Consider the following 27,914-nt stretch of genomic DNA (forward strand, 5'->3'; position numbering starts at 1 on the left):
CATAAATCTCCAAACACTGAAAAGCTACCCCATTGGAAGGGCGCATTGTAGGATACGCCCCCAGCGTAGCAGCTATTCGCCGAAGGAAAAGTTTACGGGCGTCGGACGTCGGTCGCTAGCCGCCAGTCCTCTACGAGCGGCGCGCTTGGCACGTGGTCTGGGGGCAGAAGCATCCACCTACTCGATAATACTTCATAAAGCGAGATAGCGCATTATTACACCTGACAGGTCCTTATTTTATCTCTGTGTCGGAAATTAAGTCAAATCGTCGATAACATGGAACAACAGTGTCCGTATTGATTCAGTTCCGCAGTAATTCTGAAAATGTATAGCATCGAAGGTATGAACTTGGACGAGAGTATCCCGGGGCTGGCGGGGCCTTCTGGGGCCTGCCCGCTCAGCCCAGCCCACAGTGCCGACATGTTCCTGCTGGACGAGTCTTCGGATAGCAGCTTGTACGGGAGCGACCAAGAAAACAGACTTCACAATTCGAGCTGTAGCCAGTGAGTTATTTATCCACACTTCTGTGTATTGTGCTCAGTTATTTACCCAAACTTCAGTTTATTGTATTGACTTGTAAGGTTTAGCACTTTTTATTTGTAAATTTTGCAAAACAGTTAAATAAATATATTTACATTAATGTGCAACAATAAATAGGTATTTGTAAAATTCCATTTACAAAATTTCACAGATGCAATTTAATATAAATACCTGGTCGGAAGGGAGGAAAAGGGAAAAAGGGAAAGGTCCAATATAAATTATGTGAAAATTGGGACACACCAGGATATGAATATCGACTTACGTAGGTACGTAACCGATTGTAAACATAACACCGGGCAATATATATATTCCAATAAGAATCAACGCTGGTACAATACATTTACTATATGTTTTGGGAGTTACCGTAATCAAAAAAATCAAACTAATTCGTAATACGTACATAGCATAGGAAAAATTATTCTTTTTAACATGATCAAGTGTAAATAGCCAGTATTCACTAAATATTAAAGCATATTCCAAATACGCGGGTTTTCAACATCGCTGGACTCTTCATTGGTGCAGGGTGCAGATGATTAGAACATCATAAAATAATAAGCATAAATTTATTATTTCTTGAATGTTTTCCGCAGATACTTTGTGGCACAATTAATAAACTTTATAAAATGAAACATCTTTGTTTTAACCACTTTTTTTTTAAAGTGGTTAAAACAAAGTTGTTTTATTTTACTGATTTATTAAATTATAGCCTTAAAAGTACATAAACAAATAAGAAAGTAATGATATTTTAACGAATTCCACACGATCCGTCTCTTCTGTATTTTATTTCACTGTAGTAGTGTTAAATGTGATAAATCTTCATGTTTGTTACAATAAAACATTATCTATCAAATCCTCTATACATGTTCACATAGTATATGTATCTAGTATCTGTATTATATTCAGTTGCTGGTGAATAGTTTATAGTATTGAAGAATATATGTTTTAAGGCCTAGGTCTCGGGCGTTCAAATCACAACGCGTTCGGCCGCGCTGAGGGTTGCACTTATGTTCACGCTCAATTTTTTTGAAATTATTTAATACATTTGTATAAATTTGACTTTAAAAAATATATAAATATAAAAATATTTTTATGTACTTTTAAACTCCTTGCCTTTCGATAATTCTTTTCTTTTCAAAAAATGTATTTATTTCGAAGAAAAACTATTTTCTTAATACAAAAATCTTATTTTAATTCAAAATCAATTCCGTCAAATATTTCCTGGGTTAAGAGAAGATAAAGTAACGATTTAATGTATTTTGGGACTTGACCTTTGAATTTGGGGATTGATAATTAGATTCGTGTATTGTAAATTTTATTGTTATTTTTTTTTCTCATAAAAACATTTTTTTACATTTTGTTCAATTATATGTATTACGGCTCTTTAGGCATAGCCTGTGTTGAGCCGAAATACTTACATGTTAATAAAATATTTTTACAAGATTTTATACATTACAATATAAAATCTAGTAATTATACAATAGATTTAATAAAAATTTACAGTAGAAAGGTTTTACAATAAAATAATTACAGCTGGACTTTAATTCATTCTCTTTACACCTTGTCTCTACCAACGAGAAGCAACCATCGACGGACACTGTTCTTAAAAACATGATCACTTCTGGAATTCTTAATGGTTACGGACAGCAAGTTAAACATCTTACATATTACTCACTCGTTTCAACAATGCCATATGTCAAAAATCGTAATTTTTCAGTTGTGCATATTTTCGGAATGCCCACAAATTGTACTATATCCCAGCAAAAGCGGCATATTTTTAACTAAATATTTACACGCTACAGGGCAGAAAATGTTGTTTTTGCATTTTGAAGAAACTTAGTTATAACCCTTATCCGCACCAAATGGTGCATAGGGCACTGCATCGAATTGATGCAGTGTTTTCTTTATCATTGACGGCAAGGTGATCACTCTTGCGCTTCAGGAACCAGTCCAGGGTAATAATAAATAAATATTACAGTGTAAAATCACTTATATTTCTTTTCACCCCCCCCTGGGAATCGAACCCGGGACCTCCAGTACAGTAGCTTAACACGCTGACCATTACACCACGAAGGCGGACAAAAATGAAGAAAAGGTATTGTTTTTTTTTTTAAATATACTTAATATTTTTCAAATGGAGAAAACAAACAGGTTTTACCTAAAAAGATCTGTTGCACAGTAAAAAGTTCAATAAGTGGCTTGATATTTATTTTTAACACATTTTATTATATTCTTAAACTTTAAAAACGATCTCCTGAACAATCAAGTTTTTTTTATATATGACGTTGTTGAAAGGAGTGAGCGATATGTATTACAGAAATAATGATAAAAAAGTCAATTCACCATTCGACATGTGAAATAAAAGACGAATTTTTAGATGGCGCTTTGTATCAAAGTCTAGAAAACATGCTTCTAAAATAAGAAAGGACTCACCTGTATAGCGAGTTAATCAATAAAGGCTAAGAGAAAACCGCCCATTAAATAAAAAAAATTCTAAATTTGTAGTTAACAAAGAAAATAAACAATTAAAAACAAATCTCTGGCAAACGGGTTTTCCAAATCTTTTCCATTATTTAAATTAAATATTAATTTTTATTTCAAATTCAACATTTGTTTTCAGTTTTAAGGTGAAAATAATTGGATTTTAAGGGATTAATAGTATTGTATTTCGAAATGAGTCCAATTGTGATCAGGTGAATTGTGAAATGTGCAAAGCATAGGCACTAACTTCTTAAAAATGAAGATGAAAATATTATATTACAACAAGTACCAAAATTATTAGATACATAACTTATTTATACAGAAACCCCCGAGAATTTTTTTTTAACATATCATTTTTTTATCATGGACCTACCTATCATGGGTGTACTTACTAAATTACTGAAAACCGCAGCCCAAAAAAGCAGTTCTTTTATAACAATAAAAACCAGTATACCAAACCTAAAATGAACATTATTTTTTACTAAAAAATAATAAAATTAAATTTGGGCTGTTAAAATTCAGATACTTCTATGGACCAATTTAAAAATAACTGTTTATTAGCAATCTCTCAAATTAAAAAAGATGGTGGAACAATATATTGTTCTGAAAATAAACAGTGTATTCAATTTCTCAAGGGTTGACATTTTTAGCCCTGTGAATGGAAAAAAAAAACATTTTCCTTCCAATTAAGTTGCTTTTAATCTCTGTGAGATGTAAATAGTGAATTCAAAATTTATATTCTTTCAAAGATTAATTGTTATTATTTTGATCAAATTAATTAAGTCAGACCAATCAGAACGTAAAATCTGGTGGTGTCAAAAGTCTGCGTAACCGGAGAGCATGTATGACTAGATGTATGGATGTGAAGGAGGCGAGGAGTGTTTGTCAGGGCAGAAGAGTGTGGCGTTCCATCCTTTCTGCCTACCCCTGCGGGGAAACGGCGCGATGGTAGAAGTAGTAGTATAGGAAGTACAAACAATTTTCAAATTGAATAAAAAGTATTTTATAACTTTTTTTATTGAGCTAGAACTTTCTAAATTTCAAGATAAGATTTAGAGCGAAGTTCTATATGATCCAATTTTGAAACATTGTTCTTGAATCACTATTTCTGGCGATTCTCATGCGTGTGATTATAATTCAGGATTCGGACCTCACATACAATAAAAGGGTTTCTGCCTAATAAAAACCTTCTTTTTATCTCACCAATAGACGTCTCTAGTGAAATTCTAATGATTCAAGAACAATGTTACGAAATCGAATCATATATGTACCTATATAGAAGTACCGAGAATTTGAGTAGCATGGTTGTCAATCATGGGCAGAATTGGCGAATGTTGCACGCGTGTAAAGTGCCACTTTAACCAGCCCATTACGGTCGTAAGCTCCGTAAATTCCCAGACTTCCATATTCTTCTTCACCTATGTTGAGATGTCATAATAATAATATAAACTCTATTTTTCAATTACTGCAGTTCGGGTTCGAGACGGCGGTACACGTATTGTACATATATTTTTCCCCAAGCCTCGGGTTGGAATAGCAAGCTCACATCCGGCTTACGATTTCCAGGGACTCTTTTTCTAGTTCTCGCCGAAGCCATCGGCGCCGTTCCAAATGTCCTCAGCAACAGATCCAACAGCGACAAGCGGCCAACCTGCGAGAGAGGCGGAGGATGCAGTCCATCAACGACGCCTTCGAAGGCCTTCGGGCCCACATACCCACCCTCCCGTACGAGAAGCGGCTATCCAAGGTGGACACCCTCAAGCTGGCCATAGGGTACATTAACTTCCTAGGAGAACTGGTAAACTTTTTACTTTTCATATCAACGTCTTAGAGCGCTTGTACACTACACGGAATTTTACCGTCCGGCAGTCCGGATAAAAGCGACTACGTTAGTTAAGCTTGACTGAATTTACGCGCAATATGTTCACGCACCGTTTAAGAGCTCCGATCCAAAGAAAGATCTACAAAAACACAAGCCAATCCAAGCCAATCATCGTTTTAAAACGCTAACTGACAGGCCTGACGGTAAAATTCTGTGTAGTGGACAAACGCCCTCAGGGTCTGAAGTACTTCCCTAATATTAAGTGTTGGGTTTAAATTACATTATTCTGTATCCCATCTATACATTTTTTGAGGATGGAAATGATATCTCTTCCATTTCAATACGATTAGATTGATATCTATTACGGAGGTAGATTGTTGTAACCCGCCGCTACAAGCGTTGTCAAGATAATTCGTAAATATAAAATTGGGATCTTTTATGAGTTTGCTTCAGAGGAAAAAAGTAAAACAAAATAATTTCAGCGTGTTTAAAGATATTAAAAAGAGTAGTTAAATAAAGAATAATAAATGAGATATTGTCAATAACAGGAATGATGTTTTTTTTAAGGTAAGAAATGACAAAAATTTAAAGGAACCTGGAATCACCGGAATGTCGAAATCCTCGAAACGAGAAGAGCCTAAGAAAATTATTGTCAAGGGTATGTATAACGCTTTACGTGGATTTTCTATTTGAATGCATTTATTTTAAGCTAGACAAACCCAAACCATGTTACCTATCTAGTCGATATATTACATACGTCACATAAATCACATTTTGTGTAATTTAATCAAGTAACCGATTTAATTGCAATTGTGATTGCAATATTTTTTTCCGCAGATATTTAACACCCTATGATCTATTTCACACCTTTATAGCGTATATAATCGTAGGGGAGTAAGTGCTTATTTCGTGATGGGGGCTATATAAATGTATAATACTCTGTATACACTTAATATTCTTTGTTCAACATCACAAACTATTATTTGTTTTCACTCCCCTTTCCTTTCTCTTCGTGCGTTTCACTCGTGTTTAATATAATCCAATGTGTTGGATTAGTTCTCCTTTTTCAACTACCATTAGATAGAATTAAAGGCACAATCTAAATTCGTATATATATATATATATATATATATATATATATATATATATATATATATATATATATATATATATATATATATATATATATATATATATATATATATATATATATATATATATATATATATATATATATTTATATATATATATATATATATATATATATATATATATATATATACATATATATATATATATATATATATATATATATATATATATATATATATATATATATAAATATATATATATATATATATATATATATATATATATATATATATATATATATATATATATATATATATATATATATATATATATATATATATATATATATATATATATATATATATATATATATATATATATATATATATATATATATATATATATATATATATATATATATATATATATATATATATATATATATATGTATATATATCCGCCTCCGTAGTGGTCAGCATGCTAGCATGCTCGGCTACCATTCTGGAGGTCCCGAGTTCGATTACCAAAAGGAGGACAAATAAATGAGAGTGATTTGTCCACTCTAATATTTATTCAATATTACCCTGGACTGGTACCTGAAGCGAAGGGCTGATCACCTTTCCTTCATGTGTTAACGATCAAGATCATGTATATGCCACATAACACCTGCATTCTGATACTACGAAGTATTATATGAACCTGAATGAATGTATTGTGATATGCTAGAAATACATAGTATTGATTTATTTGGAAACGTTGTGTCTATGAGTGTGGTATTGGGTTCACCTGTGCCTAATTAATCCAAACGCCGCAAGTAAGTGTGCTGTTTTATTAAGGTTTTTTTAAATTAATTTGCTAGGGGATATCGCAATATACATACATAGATGGGTAGGGGGACTGGATACTTATGGGTCACACCCCTCTCATAAACACAACTCCACAACTGTATTATAAACCCATTAAGCTAGATTTTCGCAGTGAGTTTGAATAATATTGTGTTAGATGCAGTGGTTCAAGAGCACCAAATGCGATAAAAAATAAACATTATTTATTTATGAGAGGGATAAATTTTTTGTACTTTGTGGATCAGAAAATAAATATCGCTCATTCCTTTCAAGAACGTCATAAATCAAAAATCGTCAATTTTCAGTTGTGCGTGTTTTCGGAATGCCCAGAAAATGTACTATATCCCAGCAAAGCAGCATATTTTTTAACCTAATATTTACCCGCTACAGGGCAGGAAGTGTTGTTTTTTGCATTTTGAAGAAAAGATATTGTTTAATTATTTTCTTAAATATACTAAATATTTTTCCAATGGAGAAAAAACCTTCAGGTTTTACCTAAAAAGATCTGTTGCACAGTAAAAAGTTCAATAAACGTCTTGATATTTATTTTTAAAACATTGTATTATATTTTTAAACTTTAAAAACGTTCTTCTGAAAATTAAAGTTTTTTATTTATGACGTTCTTGAAAGGAGTGAGCGATATGATACTGAAACTTAAAAGCTTCAGTTGTTGTTTTCTACGACGACCGTCATAGGCTGGTTTAAGTGATCACTTTATACACGTGTAACATTCACCAATTCTACCCATTATTCACAATCACACTATTGTAACATCCACCAATTCTACCCATTATTGTCAACCATACTACTCAAATTCAATAACGGATAGAATTGGTGGATGTTACAATAGTGTGATTGTGAATAATGGGTAGAATTGGTGAATGCTACACGTGTGTAAAGTGATCACTTAAACCAGCCTATGACGGTCGTCAGCCCCGTAAATGCCCAGATTTTCATTTTACTCTTCATCTTTGATGAGATGTCAAAAAATAATATAAAACAATTCCTTCTTTGTTTTTTTCTTCGAAATTGCTTCGTTTTGTTGTTGTTGTTGTGAAAAAAATTATCTCTCTCTCTTTGTCTCTCTCTCTCTCTCTCTCTCTTTCTATTTTCGAGTAGTAAATGTAACGCAATTAATTGTTCAATGTGTAGTGTAAACGAATGGAGCGAGGGGAAATAACTTGAATAAGTACGTTCTTTAAAATCACTAAATTACTTATATTAAGGAGATCGTATTGTTGATGTTTGATCTATTATTTAATTTTTTGTCAAAACGTTTACACCTTATTGACCCTTTTCCAAACACAATGGTGACAGAGCACTGCACCGAATTGATCTTTGCCATGATGTATTATTATTGGCTTATAAATTAATATGAAAAATCGTTAAACTTCAGATATTTTAATGAAACGAAAAATGGACACCGCCATACGGCATCAAATTTCCATCATCGTCTATGGTTTATAAAGCTGTAATAATATTAGTGCGGATTGTTTGTCACCACTACACCACTATTTGTACAAAGCCACTGTCCGTCATGATTAATTAAATTGAAATAAGAAAAAAATTTAAAATTACTTTGAAAACTGGAAATTAATCACGTTACGTCTCATCTGTGTTTAATTTTTTACTCGCCAACGCTGGATACAGCTGGATAGGGGAATATGAACGTGGGGGGGAGTGGACCATAGATAACACCAAATAGAGCCGCCAATAATTTAGCAATGACACCTACATTAAAATAATACCATCGTTTCTGTGACGTCATTCATTACCAACTTAGGAAAACAACGTTTTTTTACGAAGGCGAATTTTCCAAAAGAAAATGATGAATAAAAATATTGATCGGCTGTTATTAACACAGTACGAGTCTAATACAATCCTTTATAGGTTGAGTATGTTAAATTAGATATCCTCCCTTTTGCAAATGTCCATTGATGCCATCTTCGCTCTTTGATTAACATCAGTCCTACGCTATGCAAATAGATAATGAAGGTAGTATTGCCTGCAGATTGGTGAAGTGATAACGGTAGAATACTCGTTGGTTGCCGAGCAACCCGTGGCAAATTATTATATCATTACGTGTTTTATTTTTAAATGAAGGGCGCCGTACCTCACTATAAAAATCATCACTATAAAGTGCATATAGGCGCTCGCCACTGGGGATGAACAAGCTGCAATTGTTATTTTAAGATGTTCGTATCGAGGGTGGCGCCCTAATGTAAACCGGCCCACGTGGGCCCTAATCTGCGATGCGCCCTCTGCACGTGCACTCCGACCCCCGTTTAGGGCCTATTTGTACTTTATTGCGGCAGTTGCGTGCAAACGCGGGCCACTCGGTAGACCTGTTCATCGCCGCCGTGCAATTAAAAGTACACCGTGATAATTAACATGCCATTAACTCACACATCTCTTGTTGACAATTTTGGAACTATTATTTTGACGAATTCACACTTAGGTGGAAATTCATAAAGAAATATTTTTAATGAAAATACTGATTATATCGGCTGTTATAAACACAAAACGAGTCTTACACAATCCTTTACAGGTTGAGTACGTTAAATAAGATATTTTTCCCGAGTGATAATACTCTATTCCAAAGTGTGAATCAAGTTATGGTAGAGTGAGGGTCGAACCGGGGGCAGTGTCCGCGACTATAACCACGGGTCCACAGCCATTATTTTTATTTATAACAAAAAAATAATACTTTGTTTCTTTAATACCTTATCCCTGACTCGTGACAATATGGGGCTATCTGTTTTTCAAAAACACCGACGAAAAACTGACGTATTTTATAGAAAAGTAGGATGTACCAAATATAATGATCATTTTTTTATATTTCCAAGCGAACATATGCATAGAATTATATCGTAGATACAATATAATACTGGGTTGTTATGCCGTATGTCCCCTAAATATTGTACACATTACGTGTAGACATATGTGTACTGTAGGTATAATGGCGCTTGAGACTGACCCCTCTTAGGTTGTTGAACATGCAATCCTGATTGATAACAGACCCTGCCCCGGTAGGAGGATCCGGAAATACTTCGAAGGGAAGTATCTGTTATTAATTCATCATGTCTTATGAATAATTTTCTTAAAATTAATTGTACAAATTTGAAAAGTTGTACCTTTTATTAATGTAAAATAACTCGCTAAACAAACTAACATTATTAATAAATATAACCCCACTAACAGAAAGGATTTTTTTTTTTTTAAATGTTCGTTAAAAAAATCGTTTTTACTTACTATACACCACTTCGTTTAATTTAACCAACGGATTCTCAGATAAGATAACGATGGTTTAATTTAATTACTCGAATTTATTAAACCATCCGAAAATCAGTTTTTTTTTAATATCCCTGAAGTAAAAAAGTTGCCCTGCCCAGAGGGGAGGTGACGTTTTTGTCAAACCATGACGCTCTAATATTTTGCACCTGATATAACGAGAACATACATTGAAATAATCTTTAAATACAGAAAAAGGTGGCACGCCCTAAACAGATTGATTTTTGTGGTATAAATCAGTCCAGCAAATCATAAAGCTCGCGTGTGACTCATACTTCTGAAACGTCAAAGGCGTTTAAATTCAACCGACTTATGAAAACAAACTGCGTCACAAAATTATACCTATCATTGTTTTACTAATAAATATGGTGCATATAAACTAATACACATGTATTTTATCTGTTATTTTTTGACATCTCATCAAAGATGAAGAAGAATATGGAAGTCTGGGCATTTACGGGGCTGACGACCGTCATAGGCTGGTTTAAGTGATCACTTTACACACGTGTAACATTCACCAATTCTACCCATTATTGACAACCACACTACTCAAATTCTTGGAAGTTCTATATATATGAACCAATTTAGAAACCTTGTTCTTGAATCACTAGAACTTCATTGGTGAATGTTACACGTGTGTAAAGTGATCACTTTAACCGGCCTATGACGATTGTCAGCCCCGTAAATGCCCAGACTTCCATATTCTTCTTCATCTTTGATGAGATGTCAAAAAATAATATGAAAATAACTCCTGTAATTGGAGATAATCCAGATTTTGTGAACAAGTATTTGGACACACTTAAAATGTTGTTATTTTATCTGTGTTTATGAGTGTCTAGATCAGAAATGTGATAAATTGACAAGAAAACTTGAAAAAATATCTCAGTAAAACATTACGCCTGGGATGAATAGTTTTGAATTTTAACTGATTTTGTTGATATTTTAATCAAAAGGATAATGCTAGCCTTATAGGGACATCAAGTCAAGTTTCGTTGATAAATTTGTATAAAAATAATAAGAAATAATGCATTACCAAAAGTTTACATTACTGATTTCTACATCTACATTTCTCACGAAAGTACAATATGAACTACCCACGGACGGGGGTGTGGCTTGAACTGCGGTATATATGCGAATGTAAAATATTCTTATCCGCCAAGACATGGCGGCTGATGTGCCGATGGATTAAAAGTAAATGTTTTACCTTACCTACCTTACCCACCTTACTGTACAGCTCAAGCGTGGTCGTGTATTTTTTGGATGCGTGGCGATATTTATATGCACTTGCCTATTTATGTTGCTATTCTTCTCTAATTTCGCATTATTGATTTTGCATTATGGATTATTTATATTATAATTGTTTCTATTCGATATGTGTGCTTTCAATGTTTTCATACTATTTTTTGACATCTCATCAAAGATGAAGAAGAATATGGAAGTCTGGGCATTCACGGGGCTGACGACACTTTACACACGTGTAACATTCACCAATTCTACCCATTGTTGACAACCACACTACTCAAATTCTTGGAAGTTCTTTATATATGAACCAATTTAGAAACCTTGTTCTTGAATCATTAGAACTTCACTAGAGACATCTATTGGTGAGATGTAAAGAAGATTTTTACTAAGCAGAAACTCTTATATTAGTATGTGAGGTCCGAATCCTGGATTATAATCACACCCATGAGAAACGCCAGAAAATACCATTTTCATTTTTATTATTTAAGCTTATAATTTGACCCGACAATTTATTAACAACATTTTGAGTGTGTCCAAATATTTGTTCACAAAATCTGGATTATCTCCAATTACAGGAGTTATTTTCATATTATTTTTTACATCTCATCAACGATGAAGAAGAATATGGAAGTCTGGGCATTTACGGGGCTGACAATATTCAATGTTTTCATTCATTTCACTAGCCTGAGCAACAGCGCAGGTATAGCTATTTTATTATAATATTAACAGCACAAATAAAAACATCATTTGGGTCTTGTGCGTTAACTGTGTACGATTACATTGCGTGGGTATTAATTTGATTTAGTTTAATTTTGGCGTTTTTGATTTCGGTTTATTATTTTGACGCTTGAATTTCAGGAGGAAGTGCGCACGCCCATTCTCTGTCCTGGTCGCGGAGGGGGGACCGCCCCCCCGGAGGCACCCTCTACGCCCGCCTGTGGACCCCCGAAGACCCCCGATCCTTGAGAACCTCGCCACATTGAGTTTATTTTATTTTCAAAACTGTGATATTGTATTTACCTGAAATTAAATAAGATGAAAATGTATTTACCAATCAAAAGGGTATCTGCTCTCTGCACCATAATTTTTCGGATACAATTTGTATATCTAAAAAATTAAGCTGCTTTTAAATTCGATAATTAATTATTTCTCGAAATGTAATACTCGAAACGGAGACAAATGCGTCAAAATTGTGTAATTCTTTAGCCAATATAGCTTACTCCTTTCAACAACGTCATATATCAAAAATCGTCAATTTTCAGTTCTGCATGTTTTCTGAATGCCCAGAAAATGTACTATATTACAGCAAAAGCGGCATATTTTTAACCTAATATTTACCCGCTACAGGGTAGAAAATGTTGTTTTTGCATTTTGAAGAAAAGGTGTTGTTTAATAATTTTTTTTAAATAAATTAAATATTTTTCAAACGGAGAAAAAACATTCAGGTTTTACCTAAAAAGATCTGGTGTACAGTAAAAAGTTCAATAAGTGGCTTGATATGTATTTTCAAAACATTTTATTATATTCTTAAACTTTAAAAACGATCTCATGAAAAATCTAGTTTTTTTGGTATTTGACGTTGTTGAAAGGAGTGAGCAATATGTCAATAAGAAATTCGCCAAAAGCATCGATAATTTTTAAATATAAATAAGCAGTAGTTTAAAGCACTGTAAATATGAATTTTCATAGTATAATTTCTCACATATTTCTAAATCGTGAGAATCTTTTCATCCAGGAGCAACATTCTGATGACCTCACTCTTGTGCAAACATTATACCTGAAGTCTTCGTAGTGCCACATCTGTTTTAGTGACCTTTCGTACAGTACCTTCACAGCTCATAGATGATACAGTTTGTATCGTCTATAGGAAAAATCGATGACCAATTTGAAACAAAAACAAATTGTCGAATTTTAACACCATATTTTATTGTCTATAATCAAACTCGATAACCAATTTGAAACAATAACAAAGTGTCGAATTTTAACACCATATTTTATTGTCTATAACCAAACTCTATAACCAATTTGAAACAATAACAAAGTGTCGAATTTTAACACCATATTTTATTGTCTATAAGCAAATTCGATAACCAATTTGAAACAAAAAACAAAGTGTCGAATTTGAATACTATATTTTTATCGTCTGTAATCAAACTCAATAACCAATTTGAAATAATAACAAAGTATCGAATTTTAACACTATATTTTATCGCCTATATGCAAACTCGATAACCAATTTGAAACAATAACAAAGTGTCGAATTTTAACACTTTATTTTATTGTTTATAGACAAAATCGATAACCAATTTGACACAATAACAAAGTGTTGAATTTTAATATTATAATTTAGCGTCTATAGGCAAACTCGATAACTAATTTGAAACAATAACAAATTGTCGAATTTTAACACTATATTTTATTGTTTATAGACAAACTCGATAACCAATTTGAAACAATAAAAAAGTGTTGAATTTTAACATTATAATTTAGCGTCTATAGGCAAACTCGATAACTAATTTGAAACAATAACAAATTGTCGAATTTTAACACTATATTTTATTGTTTATAGACAAACTCGATAACCAATTTGAAACAATAAAAAAGTGTTGAATTTTAACATTATAATTTAGCGTCTATAGGCAAACTCGATAACTAATTTGAAACAATAACAAATTGTCGAATTTTAACACTATATTTTATTGTTTATAGACAAACTCGATAACCAATTTGAAACAATAAAAAAGTGTTGAATTTTAACATTATAATTTAGCGTCTATAGGCAAACTCGATAACTAATTTGAAACAATAACAAATTGTCGAATTTTAACACTATATTTTATTGTTTATAGACAAACTCGATAACCAATTTGAAACAATAAAAAAGTGTTGAATTTTAACATTATAATTTAGCGTCTATAGGCAAACTCGATAACTAATTTGAAACAATAACAAATTGTCGAATTTTAACACTATATTTTATTGTTTATAGACAAACTCGATAACCAATTTGACACAATAACAAAGTGTCGAACTTGAACTCCACAAAAAATGATTTGCGGTAGGTACACAATATATTTACTTAGATAAACCAGTTGGTTCCTCACATCCTGTTATCTACATCATTATTCGTTAATGCATAACACCACTATCAATATTTATCGTATCATGAGAAATATAGTCGTCTAGTCAAAATTAGAAATTAAAAAAGCGTTTAAATTCTGTTTCTGTGTACAAATATTTATATTTACGTACGAATTTATTTTTTAGTAAATTTAGTAAATTTAATAACTATTTTTAGTTATTAAATGATTGTATTTGAGTTTGTGTATATATTATTCCATAAGCATGCCTTTGTATAATACAGAGTAGATTTTTTATTATTATCTAAATATTCCTTTTTGTGATCGAGTATAGTTTTACTTTAATGTAAACTTTGGACCTCAACAAACAGATGATATTTCAAATTTGAAGTAACGTAAAAAATAATAATAATCATCGCTTTATACAATTAAAAAAATATTATTTATTATTTATTTGAAACGAGGTATTCATATTAACTACGGGAATACCTAAAAGAATATATACCGTAGAACGGGGCTACTTGAACTTTGATGTGTTACTTGAGCCCAGTACCTACAAAAAAAAATTAAATCTGTATTTGGTCTACATTAATGAACGTATCGACATAATTCATTGTTTCACTTATTGTCACGATACTTCGATCGATACTATGATCTAAATATGATTTTTGTACTGGGCTCAAAGTTCAAGTAACACATCAAAGTTCAAGTAGCCCCGTTCTACGGTAACTAAAAAAATATATAGGCTGTCATTTTACAATTTACCATATTGATAATTTGTATTTGAAATGTTAACTGTTCAAATGGAATATAAATTATCGTTTGAAAGCGAAATTTAAAAAAATCAAAGATCACTTGAAAAATAACAAAAATTCAACTACCGTAAAATAAGTTTCATTAATGTACTACTATTAAAAACCTTTCATTTGTATTTTAAAACCAATTCATGTTATCGAAGTGTATAAAAATAAACATATATTATACGCCACTATGTCCCGATTAAATAAATGTTACCCGATATCTTTTTCAAAATAATTGTAACATTCAAATGAAAATAATATAAAAAATACTCTCAAACGACGAAACAAGTATGTATGTACACATATACATATATATATATATATATATATATATATATATATATATATATATATATATATATATATATATATATATATATATATATATATATATATATATATATATATATATATATATATATATATATATATATATATATATATATATATATATATATATATATAAATATGTATATTAAAAGTTTACTTCATTATTTATATTTATATGTAATAAATACCATTCCAACATAAAGAGAAATTGATTTCATTTCTAAAATGGGCTGTGTTCTTCTCAGAGGTAATATACGAGTACTTCCTTGGTAAACTCCTACAGAGGATGAGGACGAACACAAATACGAGATATTATAGTATTGGAGAGATACCTATACGGAGAAAGGTTTGTATGGATTGTATGGAGGCGTGGGAAAATAACTGCTGTGGCCAATGGAACCAAGGGAACCATATCGACCCGTTTCAGGGGGGTTTGGAAAGTTTTCTTATTATAAATAGGCATCGAAGGCTTCGACTCACTTTTGATGCTCATTACAACACTTTGAATGTGTCCAAATACTTGTTCACAAATCTGGATTATCTCCAATAATAGAAGTTATTTTAACTAACTTACTAACCAACCATTCAGAGAGAATCGAACGCCACACCACTCTGTCTTTGCAAACATTATTGCCTCTTCCACATTCATGCATCTCCTCATACATACCCGACGATTATTACGACTCCTGACCCGGCCGTTTTCAAGCATTGGACATACCTGATTGTGCCAAGGTTTTTTATATTATTTTTTGACATTATTTTTATTTTTCATCTACCAGCTAATTGGTTTGGAATGCATAGCTCTTTTACAGGGTGGCACAAAATGAATTAAAACCCTATCGGAAGATGTTTTAATTTTTGCAAATGACGTCGTACGACAATCTATTCGACATTTGTGAACTAGACAGCTGCAATATACAAATGAACTGATAAAATGGACAATGTGTGTCAACACTGGTGGCAGTCATTTGAGATATATCATCTTTTTTACTTAACAGAAAAAATTCCAAATAATGATTTCCATTTCTCAAAATAGATTATATATTTTTGAATAAAAAGTTATTTAATAACTCGTGTTATCTCAATCTTTTATATACTGCAGCTGTCTAGTTCAAATTTTTTTAAATAAATTTGATGTACGACGCCTATTGTAAAAATTATAAAATCATCCGATAGGGTAATTAGTTTTGTGCCACCTGTATGTGTAATTACAATTACTTAATTTCAAACAGGTAACCGTATTTTTATATGGCCTCTACACCCTTTTTACAATATTTTAAATGAGTGTTTTTTTTTATTATAGATTTTAAAAAAAATACTTGGGAGTTATTTTTATTATTTATTTGTGATTATCATATTTTTAAAATTAATTATAAAATTCTTTTAGTTCCATCCTTCTGTGCTGACAAGTGTAGTAATATATATTTTTTAATATATCAGAATTGGTTGTTCTTATTGCGAAAAAACAATGGATAACTTAACAAACAATATTTTTAATGTAATTTCCGGATAGTGACTAAATTTTATTAAAATAAACGCTTAAAAATATACATAAAAATTGAGTTTTCTTTAGGCCTGGAACGCATTTTCGTATTTTACATTGATTTCTATGGGAAAAATTCGCTTAGCGAGTAAGATGCTGGAACGAATTAAACTCGTTATGAGAGGTTCCACTGTACTAGAAATGTTAAACACACATGCCAATTTAAATATAATACCATACATATGTAGGTACTGAACTACTAACTTATGTTTCTCATTAGTAAACTGTTTCTACTAATTTCTATACGTTTCAAATAAATCTTCGGCTTTTTATGTTTTTAATTTGTATTCTTATTTTCCGCCTCCATGGTGTAATGGTTAACGTTTTTACCTACCGTGCTAGAGGTCTCGTGTTTGATTCCCAGTAGGAAAATAAATATTTGTGATTTTACACTCTAATATTTATTTAATATTACCCTGGACTGATCTCTGAACCGCAGGAGTGATCATCTTGCCTTTATGTAAGTAACGATCATGATCAATCAATCAAATTAAATTAAATTAAATTCATAATTTACACAATGTAGGTACTACGCGTACGGGTATGCAATTTGGAATGCCCCAGGCATTACCGCTCTTTTCCTTTGACTCTACAATTCCCTCATCATTTCTTTAACACATGGCAATTGTGTCCTTCATTCTAATTTCCTTCGCTTCTGTATGCCATCCAGTATATTTTTCTCCCAAAACTAGTTGCCTGGAGAACAGGACTAATCGACTTATCAAATAACTAATTTACTCATCCCGGCGGGATTCGTTGCAGTTACCCACCGAAAATTACATGATTTTGACCAAAAATCTCTTTCTGGCTTTTTCTGGATTAAGAACGCCGTTTAATTTTTTTTAATCTAAAAGTAATGTTTTTATAGCAAATGACCAATATTTTTTATCAAAATTATAACCATGACGTTGAATGAATTAACCGAAATGTCCCGACGTGATTTCAGGAAAATATGACGATCCTGCTTCATTTCCCATTGATTTGAAAAAAAAATGCCGCACGAGGAGCTACTAACTGCATATGCCCTTCATAAAATCTGCCGGGCTTTTAGAAAGTTCTGAATTTTGGTTGTGATCTTTGCTGAAAAATTTAACGGCAGAATATTTTTACTTCTCTGCACGCACATACGCTCGAGCAACGACCAAAAGGAACAGTGACGAACTACAGCGGAAGGCACAAAAGATTATTTTATTTATTTAACTAGTTTCCAGGCCCATCCGTCTTCGTAGTTAAGTGGTCAGCGTATTTTTCTACAATGCTAGGTTCTCAGGTGCGGTTGCAAGGAGGATCCAAAAAAATATTTGAAAAAATCCCACCCTCTATAACTCTGGACAATGCAATGTCTTATGCACCATTGGGTGCCAACAAAGATCGGCAAAAGGAAGAAGAAAGAAAGTGGCAAACGAAAATCATATAGCAAACATATACACACCTTGACATATAATGATTGAGGTAACAGTGGATTAGTGTTTGTATTTTTACTAGGTTTGATCAGGTTCAAAAACATATGATATTTATTCCAAAAACAGCATTTAGTATTTTTACAAAAATGACCTTTCATTACCTTCTTCACGTGACCTTATCTCGCAGCCACAGGCCCTATATTTTCAAAGTATCACAAAGCGTTTCACTCTCGTCCTCGGCAATTATGCTTCAAGCACATAGGCTGTTTAATATAATTAAATACACAATTGGATAGGTCGAAATATATGCACACTTGCATGGATCATACTTAATTTTCCGTGTGTAAAGGCGCGCCACAAACCCACATTTCAACACCATAATAGGCCGCGAGCAGCCATGATGTTTCAAGAAATTCACTCGGTACACAATGATTTTGTGCACATCTAGTATGCCCCTTCAATATTTCCCGCCTTGGGGTTGGGTTACAGGGAAACGGGAAACAGGTTCGAGGGAAAACAATATATCGCAGTAATAAAACAAAAATAAAGCAATAAATAAAACAATATATTTTTTTTTTAAGTCGGAAGGGTTTTTTTTATGTTTTAAGTGTGTAATAAAAACCAAAGTTCTACAATTCAGAGAACTTGGTAATATACGAATTTCATTGTTTTTTAATTAGGAGGGAGTTCAAAACTTATTTATACTATAAAATGGAAAAAACAAGTTTCAGAAAACCATGTGAAAATAATCATAGCGTTTATACCCGCGGTCAAAAACCGTTGGAATAATATTTCGCAGAATAATGATTTTAAAAAATCTGGTTTGTAATCAAATGGATGTACTGTACGTAGTGGTGAATTTATTTCATCCTAAAAAATATTATGAATTTTTTTTACAAAGCATCGTTTGATATCAGCATATTCCGTAGAATTTTCGTCTATATTATAATTTTTGTGAAATGATTTGTAAAATAAAAATTAACTGTGACACAGAGGATTTGATTTTATTATAGACAATCCCTTTCAAGTTGTATTGCCATATATGAACATAAATGTTATATAACACGTACATTACCAAAAATGCGAGCATTTGAATACAAAATTAACGAATCAATTACATAGCGTTGATAACTTCACATCTATATGGTATTATTAACTTCCTGATAATACGGATCTACAAAAAAAATGCAAAAAGCCAAAATCATTAGAAATAAAAGTCCAAAGATATCACAGTAATATCTACTCTACCTCATCTTTTGTTCGGAATAAATGGGGGTACATTTACGCTTCTTGAAAGGAGTGGATAATTTCGAGAACACTAGTGTATGTGCCGATAACGAGACCGAGTATTCCGAATATTATAAGCAAAATGTCTCTGATCAGAGTACAATAACATTTTCCAAAATCGTCCCAATAAACGCACATTTCTATTATGGCAGGGAATGCCAAGCCCAGGGCTGACAGACTGAATGCTCCTATCAAGGATATGAAGAGACCGAGGTTGGGTATTGCAACAGCGAAGAGAACTGAAAACAAACATACTGATTACAAAATTACACTCATCACGTTATATTGGCCAACAATAATTTTGTAACTGAAATTTTATGACTGATTTGGACTAAGTTAATCAATCGTTCTTAGTCTATATGGTGACAAACTTATAACAAGTCAAGTTTTGATGTTACAGTCATATTATTGTTGAACCGTACGTTGAAACCGTAATAGTGGTTGGTATCTAGAAATGTTTTTGTCTAAGGTCTAAGGGATTAAAAAAAAGTATTGTTAATTATGGAGTAACAGTGGAAATATATTAACTTATGAATATTGAATACGATAGCATTATTTTTTTAAATATATTTGTACATAAATAACAAGATAAACTTTAGTCAATATCAGAATTAAAAACTATATAAATATAAAATCTTACGTGCTACATTTTTTTTGCTTTCGTTTTTTTAATTCAACTATGCAAAGTGCATAAAGATCAAGTATTTTCATGCCAGTTACAAAATAAAAGTTGTAAATTGTTGGCCAGTGTAATGAGAGAGCTTAGTGTTACCTTAAATTTTCACTTATTTATTTTTTTACAAAAATGTTAATAAAATTAGTATATAACCACACCCGGTGAGTGGTTGTATACTAATTTTATTAACATTTTTGTAAAAAAATAAATAAGTAAAAATGACTAACCACAAAGTAAATGCTTTAAATATTAATAATATTGAGAATACTTAAATTTTCATTAAATATCCAATGTATTTAAATTGATTTGAACGAAAATTAAATTGACTACCCAAAATTAAGTAATTTTGAACTTACAAGATATAATTACAATGATAATCCTTAGCCCGAATTCCCAGCAAATTTGTTTAGTACTCTCCTGTAGTTTATTCAACATGTATTCATTCCAGATTATACTAATGGGCACATAGCATTGTAAGGCATATGAAATATATACAGCTACAGCCATTGCTATTTTCACAGCCTGTGCCAACCTAAAAGAAATACAAGAATATGTATTTGTATTCATTAATACAAATACAAAGCTCCAATTAAAAATTGCTAAAAAACAATAACAAAAAATTCAAATCATGATATACCCGAGTAGTTTGATAATACCTTAAAAAAGTTACAAGTTTAAACAAATTTTGTATTCATAAGGACCTGTTACGAGAAGTGGTATCATACATGATAAAAATAGTTAAGGACATTGGTAACATAAACCAAACTAGAACACAAAATGCCGAACCCTCTTCTATGTAGTGGACCGAAAGGTCTGTTGATGACAGTCAACAGTCCGCCTTCTCCTGAGGAGTGCAACGTGGTTTTCTCCCAGCAATGAGCAAATGCTGAGAAGATCCTGATTGGCCCACACTATTGCTTATAATAATGCCCTCCTGTTCCCAACACAGATTTAAATAAAAACATCTTTATTTAGTTTTTTTTTTACCTTGTAAACCTTATACATAATAAGCAAGGTAAACCTTGTGCATAATAAGCAAGGTAAATAATAATGCAATTTCCATCTAAAAAAAAAAAATTCATGTTTTTTTTAGAAAAGGGGTAACATTTCACAACCGTCGAAATATTAATGTCATATCACGTTTACTTTTACCATCAAACAGCAAAATTATATAAATCATCTTTAATAAAATACTTTAAAAAAACAGTAAGTACAGTTAATAAATATTATACATGACAAATTTTACCCTTCTTTTTCAGGAAGATTTAATGTGATTGATCCAAGGCTTTTGTCTCCATACTTCAGGTATCCCAAGAACCCGACAGCGACGTAAAGTGAGACAATTATTGCCATGCCAACGTTCAAAACACCGAAAGGTGTCAGAAAAGAAGCTGGAGTTTCCATGTTACTCTCCAGTGCAATGATCTTAAAACATATTATAACCATAACTATAAGGTAATCAAAAAGTGGAACTTCAAACTCGAACTCGGTTATTACAAGCACGGGTATAGCGAGATCTCGGACATAACGAGCAAACATGTATATATACATACATAAAAACCAATGTTTTTTTCATGAATAATTATATATTGCATGCTCTAGGGTTAGAAAACCACTTTTTTTTATCATAGAAGCTGCATTCATAAGCTTAAAGTAATCATTCATATCATATTTTATTTGTACCATTTTTTAAAAACATTTGTCTCTTATATAAAAAAAACATGATTTAAAAATTGTATAAAAACCCATGTTGTTTTTGTTGATAATTATATATCACATGCTATCGCGTTGGAATACCACATTTATTTTATACATAGAATCTGGCGAAACAAAGAACATAGTCCATTGATTAGCGTTAAAATAATCACTATATATATATATATATATATATATATATATATATATATATATATATATATATATATATATATATATATATATATATATATATATATATATATATATATATATATATATATATATATATATATATATATATATATATATATATATATATATATATATATATATATATATATATATATATATATATATATATATATATATATATATATATTCAAGGAAACCCAGACAGACCTCCAAAAAGGTGGAGAGATAGCTGGCAGTCAACATCCCAAGAGCGATAGGTGAAGGCACAGACATTTCCTGAGGATCTTTAATAAGAAGAAAAAGTGTACATAACATAATATCTCACCACGCCAACAGCTTCCAGTGCGAAGAGTACAGTCCCAAAGAAAAGTGGGAATGAATTCACATCTCCCACCGGACTTCTCTCAGATATTGGAGGAATATTGACGCACACGTATGACATAATAATTCCAAGTGCTACAAATGTTATCACATTGGCCAGCGTAGAGAACGGCGCAAGCAACTTCAGATTTCTGACCAAATTGATCAAAATCAAAGGAAATAGGATGAAACACATGTATAATCTCAAGTCTAGGGAGTTGCTAAAATACACATCGCACACCTGCAATCAAAACATTTTAAAATGTACAACATTTTGAATGTGTCCAAATAATTTAACAAATCTGTATTATCTCCAATTATAGGAGTTATTTTTCATATTATTTTTTGATATCTCATCAAAGATGAAGAAGAATATGGAAGTCTAGGCATTTATGGGGCTGACGACCGTTATGGGCTGGTTTAAGTGATCACTTTACACATGTGTAAAATTCACCCACACTACTCAAATTCTTGGAAGTTCTATATATGAACCAATTTCGAAACGTTGTTCTTGAATCACTAGAACTTCACTACAGACATCTTTTCATCTCACGAATAGATGTTATGGTTTTGAAAAGAAAAGAGTTTTATGTATGTCGAAGAACTTTGGCGTTATATCTTTTCTTCATATTTCTACGAGGAATTAAGATGGTGGTCGTTGAAAATATATTGTTTATTTTTTTTAATTTGTGTAAAATATAAGTAGAATAGAAAGTTGCATTGTAGAGTATAGATATGTAAGTACATTGTACATAATTTTAGAGTGCGAGTTACAACTGTAGTTTTGTAATATACAGTGGGACCTCTCATAACGAATAGTTCGCATAACGAGCAAAAAAAACTTTAAAAAGTTTGCTCTTTTTACGAGCAAAATTTCGCATGAGTTACAGACAAAGGGCAAGTCCCTTTTCCTTCCGCGCCAGCCAAAACCAAAAAAATCGTTTAACGAACGTTTTGCTTAACGAGTAAGATTCTGGAACAAATTATGGTCGTTATGAGAGGTTCAACTGTATTATATACTTATTGTAAGCTGAACTACACATTTAAAAAAAACGCGATCGCAAATAAAAATAAGATTTCAACATGCAAAACAGTAAGCTGTAGTTTTTTTCTAAAAAATCTCAGTAACATCTTTCCAAGTGACCAGACTACGGAATGAATTACCTCTTTATATGAAAAATACACCATCCATGATAAAATTTAAGAAATTTTCGATAAAATAATATCTATCCTTTGAACACTGACTGCTCATTATATCATTTTTACCACTCCCCCTCAACTCCTTGCCCGATTTCATCTTGCTTTGATTTCCTTGTTTTCATCAATCAAGAGTTTCATGTATATATAATTCTGTATTTATTTGTTCATTAATACGACGATAAATTGTAATTTCTTATTTTTGCGTTTATACATATGCGCAAGCACTATCTGTCATCAATTTCAAACATATCGTTCACTCCTCTCAACAACGTCATATATCAAAAATCGAAAATTTTCAGCTGAGCATCTTTTCGGAATGCCCAGAAAATGTACTATATCCCAGCAAAAGCGGCATATTTTTAACTTAATATTTACCCGCTACAGGGCAGAAAATGTTGTTTTTCCATTTTGAAGAAAAGGTATTGTTTAATTATTTTTTACATATACTAAATATTTTTCAAATGGAGAAAAAACCTTCAGGTTTTACCTAAAAAGAACTGTTGCACAGTAAAAAGTTCAAAAAGTGGCTTGATATTTATTTTTAAAACATTTTATTATATTCTTAAACTTTAAAAACGATCTCCTGAAAAATCAAGTTTTTTGAGATATGACGCTGTTGAAAGAAGTGAGCGATATGAATAAGGTTCAAACATTAACCAGTATCACTAGTCAGATTGGCTGGAAGGCATTGCTTCTTAGCAACAAGCCCGCCAATGTATACAAATTCCATACAAAAAGTTAAATAAATAAATTTATTTTAACACCTTCCCTTCGTAAATGTCATTGCTAAGTGTAGAGGTCCTCACCAAAAAGTTACATTTTTCTAATATTGCACAAAAAATCCTTCATTCAAATCTGTCCTGTTTACTGTATTCTATGGAAATCTAAATGGGAGATGCGACAAAACGTGTCCAATCCTGTGTTAAACCGTTAATAATCATTCTCTCTCTCTGCGGATTGGTCTGTAGCAACAGATGACATCTCTTTCGCCATTCTCGCCTATTTTCGGAAGTCCTCTTCAGCTCCTCATACGTCAAGCAGCTCATGTCAATAATCATTAATTCGCACTAAAACGTCACAATTTTACAAGCTAGAATTCCTGACGACTTTAAAATGGAAATGTAACGTTTTGGCGAGGACTTCCACAATTGTGATCACAATACCATCATAATGTACATGTATATCGTATGGATGACTTATGGCAGCGCAGAATACCTGTTTAATATTTGAGGCAACAAATACAACATAGCAGCAGCATATTCCAATTTGATAGAAAATCAAAAAACCGTCCACCACATAATAAGAAGCTGAGGCCAGGCATCGCAAACACTCCGGACCTTGTTGCAGCGCGAGCTTCATCGACTGTGGATAGCTCAGGAGGGGGATTTTCTCTCTCTTACACATCACGTACTGAGAACGCACCTGTGTTCAAAATGTATGGTTAGTAGTATGCAATAGGGTATTATCACTCGGGAGGAACATCTAATTTCACATACTCAACCTGCAAAGGATTGTGTAAGATTCGTGGAGTGTTTATAACAGCCGATATATGAAGGTAATCAGTATTTTAATTCATCATTTTCTTTTACAAAATTCGCCTGTGTAAAAACGTTGTTTTCGTAAGTTGGTAACAAATGACGTCATAGAAACGAAATCACACTACTACTATTACAGCTCTATAAAGCAGATGTATAAAGGGATACGCCCCATAACACACCCGATGACGTAAAATTTGATGACGTTTCGCGGTGTCCGTTTTTCGTTTTATTAAAATATCTAAAGTTTAAACAGTTTAGTCATTAATCACATCCTGTGGACAGTAAATGTGAAGGGAAAGGGAGCAAGCACGTGCCAGTGCCGCTTCTCTCTTTCTTTGTCTCATTATCCCATCGACACTTATTTATGTAAATAAACGACTAGGGAAATATTTTGTTTAATTTTTTTAAATCGTGTAAGTACGAATTCACGTAAGTCGAAATCACGTAAGTTGAGGACTTACTATATGTACAAAATAAATACAAACATTAGAAAGAACAATATTAGCATTAGGTTTTCTTACAAGTATGTGTAAACAATAGGTACAGAGTGCTCCGATAAGAAATGTCCCGATGATTCCAATAGCGTATCCGGAGTGGTGCATTGCTTGTGGCATTGCCAAAATACCGGTTCCCAGACTACCTTTCAGGAGGTGAATCAAAGTTTCACAATTCCTGTAACAAACAACCGCAACAACAAAAGTAATTCAAAGAAATATCTGTAAATAAATATCTTAATTTATATTATTTTTTGACACTGCATAAAATATGAACAATAATATGGAAGTCTGGGCATTTACGGGCTTACGACCATTATACGGCGATTGTCCACTACCCGGAATTTGACCGTCCAGCAATCCGGTTCTGAAAAACGAAAGCGACTACGACAGTTTAGCGTGATCGAATTTAAGTGCAACGTGTTCACGCACCGATCAAAAGCTCCGATCCGAAGAAAGATGGACAAAAGCACAAGCCAATCCTAGCCAATCGTCGTTTGAAAACGCTAACTGACGTGCTGGACGGTAAAATTCCGCGTAATTCCGTGTAGTGGAACGTAACGTGGAATTCCGCGTAACGCCCATAGGGCGCTTGTCTTCTGGGTTTTCTCCACTACGAATTCGGCAATTCTACTTATTGACATGGCCATTTAACCAAAAATGTGCCTCATCGGTGAACAAAAATTTGCGTTAAAAAGAGGATCATGCTGAATATTATTTTCGGCCTATTCCCGAACCTACAAAGCGCATAATGGTAACGCGGTTGCAACTCTTGCACAAGCTAGATCTTGTAAGCTTTTATGAGCTTTTATCTCTCCTCCCTAATACCATACAACGTCATATATAAAAAAAAAAATTGATTTTTCAGGAGATCGTTCTTTAAGTTTAAGAATATAATAAAATGTATTGAAAATAAATATCAAGACACTTTTTGAACTTTTATTGTGGAACAGATCTTTTTAGGTAAAACCTGAATGTTTTTTATCCTTTTGAAAAATATTTATTATGTTAAAAAAAATTAAACAATACATTTTCTTTAAAATGCAAAAACAACACTTTCTGCCCTGTAGCGGGTAAATATTCAGTTAAAAATATGCCACTTTTGCTGGGATACAGTACATTTTCTGGTCATTCTGAAAACATGCACAACTGAAAATTGACTAACTAACTAACTAAACTAACTAACCATCACGCCGCTTTCCGAAGGGGTAGGCAGAGAGAATACAACGCCACACCACTCCGTCTTTGCAAACATTCCACGCCTCTTCCACGTTCACGCATCTCCTCATACACACCCGCCGATTGTTTCGACTCCTAACCTGGCCGCTTTCAAGTATTTGGCATACCTGATCGTGCTCCTTTTTTCAATTAAGAAAATTGACGATTTTCGATATATAACGTTGTTGAAAGGAGTGAGCGATATGTACATGCTGTTACGCTTTGATCTGATGACAGGTCAATGGTCACCATGATGTCCAAAATATGAGATAACTCACGTTGTGGGATGGGGCACTTCTCTGTACTCGTGAGGGTTGTAGTCATTATTAGCTGGCGGCGGTGAGGGCTTTGGAGATTTAGAAGTTTGCGGTTCAGAACCGCCTTGGGGAGATTTGGTAGCCATACCGCTGACTGTTCACTATCGATAAACCACTAACCAGTAAGAGACAACTAATTCTTCAAAACATGTCAAGATATTATTTACGGCTATGAAACAATGTATTCGATCATTACATAAATTAATTTGCTTGAAGAATATTTAAAAACTTTGTACAAAATACAATTTTTAATAAAAAAAACACGTTATAAAAAAATGTCCATAACCATAACACATTTTTAAAAACAAATAAATGACAGGCGCGAGTTTCAAGAATATTCTTTTAAAAATATTACCTACTCTTGGGTAGCTTATGTCAACGGTTTTTTGTTGTGCTGTGAGTAGGTATCAACAATACGCAATGGATTTTTGTCACAAGGTTAGTTTATTGGCTAATAAATTAATATGA

The 27,914-nt window shown here is 32.3% G+C and overlaps 2 protein-coding genes across 3 annotated transcripts; one reads left to right on the forward strand and one right to left on the reverse strand.

The window, feature by feature from the left end:
• The first annotated feature begins 324 nt into the window (after positions 1 to 324).
• On the forward strand, positions 325 to 12,324 carry Fer1 (48 related 1). Its single transcript, XM_088264256.1, has 5 exons — positions 325 to 503; positions 4,585 to 4,816; positions 5,408 to 5,498; positions 8,007 to 8,009; positions 12,169 to 12,324. The coding sequence occupies exons 1-5, from the start codon at positions 325 to 327 to the stop codon at positions 12,291 to 12,293; spliced, it is 630 nt and encodes a 209-aa protein (XP_088120382.1). The 3' UTR covers positions 12,294 to 12,324.
• A 6,711-nt stretch (positions 12,325 to 19,035) lies between these two features.
• On the reverse strand, positions 19,036 to 27,745 carry LOC148306908 (proton-coupled amino acid transporter-like protein acs). 2 transcript variants are annotated; one of them, XR_015837929.1, is made up of 8 exons: positions 27,408 to 27,745; positions 25,939 to 26,089; positions 25,095 to 25,301; positions 22,645 to 22,920; positions 21,676 to 21,854; positions 21,417 to 21,492; positions 20,786 to 20,961; positions 19,853 to 19,992 (listed from the first exon to the last, which is right to left on the reverse strand). XR_015837929.1 is itself a non-coding variant. In XM_088264219.1 (7 exons), the coding sequence occupies exons 1-7, from the start codon at positions 27,530 to 27,532 to the stop codon at positions 19,748 to 19,750; spliced, it is 1,359 nt and encodes a 452-aa protein (XP_088120345.1). In that variant the 5' UTR covers positions 27,533 to 27,745; the 3' UTR covers positions 19,036 to 19,747. The 2 variants fall into 2 exon arrangements, 1 of the variants encoding a protein (XP_088120345.1); XM_088264219.1 differs by lacking the exon at positions 21,417 to 21,492 and having other exon boundaries at positions 19,036 to 19,992.
• Positions 27,746 to 27,914: the final 169 nt, after the last annotated feature.

The sequence above is a fragment of the Brachycentrus maculatus genome, unplaced genomic scaffold (assembly GCF_059751285.1).
Source record: "Brachycentrus maculatus isolate JH-2025_06_01 unplaced genomic scaffold, ASM5975128v1 h1tg000221l, whole genome shotgun sequence".
NCBI lineage: Eukaryota > Metazoa > Arthropoda > Insecta > Trichoptera > Brachycentridae > Brachycentrus > Brachycentrus maculatus.